This window comes from Akebia trifoliata, chromosome 9 (assembly GCF_017979445.1).
Source record: "Akebia trifoliata isolate Shusen 1 chromosome 9, ASM1797944v1, whole genome shotgun sequence".
Lineage (NCBI taxonomy): Eukaryota > Viridiplantae > Streptophyta > Magnoliopsida > Ranunculales > Lardizabalaceae > Akebia > Akebia trifoliata.
Window position 1 is genome coordinate 22,739,090 of NC_141383.1, and position 5,019 is coordinate 22,744,108.

Here is a 5,019-nt window from a genome sequence, read left to right on the forward strand (position 1 = left end):
GGTCCATGTAGGATCATTTATTTTAATCAAATGTCAAATAATGAAAATCATGACTAATAATATATCAAAGATTGGTGACCTTATATATTGTCTTATAATATATGATAAAGGGGACTTAAAATAATAAAGTGGATCATATATACAATGTAATTTATTTTTAATATTTTAATAGTAAATAAAGAATTTTATTATTATTATTATTATCTAAAAATAATAATAATATTACAAAACTCAATAAAAGTTATCTACAAAAATGTCATTTAATAAAAAATAAAAAAATAAAAAAGAGGGGGGAGGGGGGGGGGGGGGGCAAGGCCAGTAAGGAGTCCATGGGGGTAATTGCCTTTGTTAATTTATATTTTAATTTACAAAAATACCCTTGTATGCTTCACCTCGCAAACCTTGAGGAGTCTATTAGAAGTGTAAGCAAAAAAATGACTCGTAAGGAAGGGGCGGAGATAGGGCTAGTAAGGAGTCTGTGGGGGCAATTGTCTTTGTTAATTTATATTTTTAATTTTCAAAAATACCCTTGTATGCTTGACGTCGCAAATTCAGAGGAGTCTATGATAAGTGTGAGCAAAAAAATGACTCGTAAGGAGAGGAGGGGGGGGGGGGGGAAGATAGGGCTAGAAAGGAGTTTGAAGGAGCAATTGCCCTTATTAATTTACATTTTTAATTTACAAAAATACCCTTGTATGCTTGACGTCGCAAACCCTGAGGAGTCTATGAGAAGTGTGAGCAAAAAAATGACTCGTAAACCTATCTTTCTAGTCCTGGATATAATTTTCTTTCTTTTATGAAAAACCATGATTAATTAAAATGGTAATTTCATCATTCTAGGTCAGATTCTAAAGTCAAGGGAGGCTATTTTAATTAATTTAGGTACATGGTGAAATACCTCATGTGCTGATTATGTGGGGTGATAAATGTACATTATTTGTCTACTAGTATAAAGGGAACACGTGGGTACAATAACTACTTAAATTTGATTGCTGAATTTGTGGACCACCTGTTGAAGTACCAATCGGATGATCCAAAAGCTGCCACAACTTGGAGGTACCATAAAATTAACTGAATGGGTGCATTGAAATGTCTCATCAATTATAGAATTTTCACTGTGGGTCATCCATGAGGGACCCATATCTTGAGCCAAGTCAATAATTGGGTAAGTCAATAAAATACAAATTAAAATTATTTTTAATATTTTAAAATATAAATTTTATTATTATATATTTTAAAAAATATAAATCAAACATTTTAGAGTTGTTGTATATGAGTCACCTCAAAACTCAATTGAGTTACATCAACTCAACCAAGTTTCATGGTGACCCAATGAATTCGCTAAACCTACTGGTTGGAGAGAAACAAACTCGAATCACCATAATTTGTCTTAGCTTAAACTATCATTTCTCAAGATTCCCCTGAATTGAATTTTTTTTTTTCTTTTTTAAGTCTTATCGTGGGTATCCCCACTCTTCAGATGAGACTAATCTCATGGTCACACTCACCTACCCCCTCGAAAAGTCCTACGTGCATTTGATTGGGTCAAGGGTCGATTGAACCTAGGGGGTGGACCCAAGGAATTCATTGCTTCATGGGTAGGGCTGACAATGATCTGAAATATACCTGATGTCTGAACTGGTCTGATCCAATCCAATTTAATCCAAAAACATGAAAAATCGGATTTAGATTAAAATCTTAGATCCAAAATAATTTTGGATCGGATTCGAATATACTTCAATCCAATCCAAATATATTTCAATAATATTTTATTATTATTCTTAATTTCATATAAATACATATAGATAAAACGTTTTAGTCTTTTTTATTTTCCTTTATATTTGTAGTAATAAAATAGATTTTTTAAAATTTTATATTTTTTAAAGTTTTGAATACTGATACTTTGAAAATAAGGCATGTGTTCAAATCGGATTAAATCAATTTCGGATTAAGAATAAAATGAAATAGATCGGATTCGATTCACATATTCATTAATTCATTCAGATTGGATCAGATACATCTTTAAAAAATCAGATTGGATCAGCACTGATCTGGAATCAAACTGATCCGTTGCCAATCCCATTCATGGGGTTTCAAACACTTTACCTACCTCTACCCTTCCTAAGGAGCTTATCAAGGCTTGTCTTGCCATTAGGCCAACCCCTTGGGGTTTCTTGGATTGGTTCTACTTGATCAAGGATAGACAACAACTTCCCCATGTCAACTTGATAATTGGAGATAAGCAGACTTGAACCGTAAACATTTGCCTTACGTTAAATCATTGGCTCTCAATGGCCTTCTCGATCGATTCTACCATAGAGGCCAAGGATAGACGATAATTCCCCTTCCCCCACCCTCTCTAACACTTCTTCCAACTTTTATTTAGAATTATGGTTTGGATCAATAAGTTGGGCAACATGTGGAGAATGTTAGGTGCCCTAGTATTCTTGTACTCATCGTCGACGAATTTGTTGAAAGAAACTACAATTTAATAATTTATAAAATAACCGAAAATCTTGCAAGAGGAGTGTTGATGAAATAATCATTTTCATATGGATTGCAAGTGTCCCTTAAACTAATATAACATGATTTTTTTTTTTAATTAAATCTCATTCAAAACTAAAATAAAATAAAAATTAAACAACTACTAATAAAAAGACAACTACTTAATGAGTACGTTATTAAATTTTCTAATATTACTTACAATACAAGAAGAAGAAAAAATATAATTTGGCCATAACTGAGTTGACTCGGAAGAGTTTTGAATACTAGAGTTACTAAGCCACTGGAGAATTTGGAGAAGAGTTCACCAAATTGAGTATTTCGTTCCAGTAATTCTTGTGCTCCCCATATTCATCACTACCAGTTCGATCACCATTATCGGAGTCATCTCCGCCATTCGATGAATTTCGATCATCGGAATTATCATCATCTAAAAGAAGATCAGTGAACCCTTCAACGAATTTTGTCATGGGTACGTGCCCATTTCCAGATTTCAATAAATCTAGAGTCCACGTGTCATCTAAAGGGAACACAACATCATTGAGGCTATTAGTGAATGTCATTGAATCCTCCATCTTCTCCTTAAATTCCATCAAATGGTTTGACTTTCCAAAGCCACTCCAATCTTCTTCACCTTCTTCTTTGATCATACTTCCTCCACAAATATCTGAACTACCAATAAAATCATTAGTAACCGTTAGATTCTCGCCAAAACCGATCTCAGAGAAACTCAATGTAGATGATGAAGACTCAAGATCATTGCCACCACCACCACCACCATCACATTTTGTTGACTTTGACCGAATTCCATCCCAAGCCTTTAGCACATCAAAACAAAGTGGTTGTGCCCATGGAGCTGCAATTTTGTTAAGTAGCTGAGCCGAAGCCGATGAGCCGAGCTGATGTTGGAGTGAATTGGACCGTAGCTTCGACTCTCGAACCAATCGGGCTTCGGCTTCAAGCCGAGCACTCTCCCATTGAGCCATGTGGCTCAGATTAGCCGCGTCCTTGGATTGACCGTTGACCGGGCATAGTGTGTCAGTTTTGGGCTTGTGTGTCACTGGATCGATTCCCATCTTAGTTAATCTTTTCTTGAGATGTGTATTCCAATAGTTCTTGATCTCATTGTCTGTTCTCTTAGGCAAATGTGTCGCTATTGCCGACCATCTGTACAAAAGATTCCAAAACATGAAACATAAAGACTTGAAACCCTAGAAAGCATCAATTAGATACTCATTTTCAACATTCTAAGCATCTAAGGACAAAAAAACCATTTTCATGGCATATCAAAGACAAAAACATCATTTTCTATGTCATGTTGAAATCACATTTCTAGATCCTCAGAATTTAAATTTGTTTTTTTTGTTTTTTAGAACAAATAATTTGATCTAGTAATGAAAAATAGAGAGGCACATTTTTTTTTTTTTTTTTTTTAATTTTAGCTAAAAATGTCGAATTTTTTAAAGAAAACCCATTACATCATATGACGCTTATATCATATATTGGGGTTGAGATCAAAGAAAATCCATTATATCTTATATCAATTAATGTATCTTGAGATCAAAGAAAATCCATTAAATATAACTTCGTGAAGTTTATAAAATTTAATGTTGAAATATATATATTAAGGAAAATCCATTACATCATATGATCATGATCTCAAACTATTGGGGTTAAAAACATGAATCTTATCTCACCATTCAACAATAAAAGAGAGTTAATTAGTGTGATCTTAAACTTTTGGAATGTGAGCTGTAACAAACGCATTAAAAGTTTAGATATCGATCACTATCAAATTCGATTCTCCAATCTTGCTTTTACTTTTTCTCAATTATTGAAAGATTGAAAATTATCAAAATAGTGTAAATTAATTAGTGTAAATAGTAAAATGTCAAAGGTCAAAAAATCAAAACTAAAAAATACATTAAAAATATAAGATCTTAACATATTCAAAGGAAATTAAAGAATCCATGCCATGGAATGTTCTAAAAAACTAAAACAACAAACACTACTACTTAGAACTTAAAAAACTCTCACACCTGTTTCCAAGAAGAGCATGAAGTTGAATAATGGTTTGTTCTTCTTGTAAACTAAACTTTCCTCTCTTAATATCAGGTCTGAGATAGTTAGTCCACCTCAATCTACAACTCTTCCCACACCTTTGAAGGCCTATATATAAACAACAAGAACAAAATCCATCCAATTAGACACATAAAATAATTTGAACTAAAAATTTCTTTTTTATCATTCAAACTTTGAAGGATTGATGAATGTTGTACCAGCTTTAATGGGCAAAGCTCGCCAGCTTCCATGGCCATGTTGGTCGATGTAAGCTAAGAGCTTCTGATCTTCTTCAGGTGTCCATGGCCCTTTCTTCAAGCCCACTTTTTCACAGCAAGGTGAACGGCCCATGTTGGAGTGAAGAAGAAGGTTTGAGGTTTAAGCTTCTTATAACTGCATATAAAGCAATTGAAGAGAGAGAGAGAGAGAGAGAGAGAGAGAGAGAGACTGATAAAT

The 5,019-nt window shown here is 33.6% G+C and overlaps 1 protein-coding gene across 1 annotated transcript; it reads right to left on the bottom strand.

The window, feature by feature from the left end:
* Window positions 1-2,648: 2,648 nt before the first annotated feature.
* Window positions 2,649-5,019, bottom strand: LOC147394748 (transcription factor MYB16-like). Its single transcript, XM_086454404.1, has 3 exons — window positions 4,782-5,019; window positions 4,542-4,671; window positions 2,649-3,669 (listed from the first exon to the last, which is right to left on the bottom strand). Exons 1-3 carry the CDS (start codon window positions 4,912-4,914, stop codon window positions 2,778-2,780), a joined length of 1,155 nt encoding a protein of 384 aa, XP_086310530.1. The 5' UTR covers window positions 4,915-5,019; the 3' UTR covers window positions 2,649-2,777.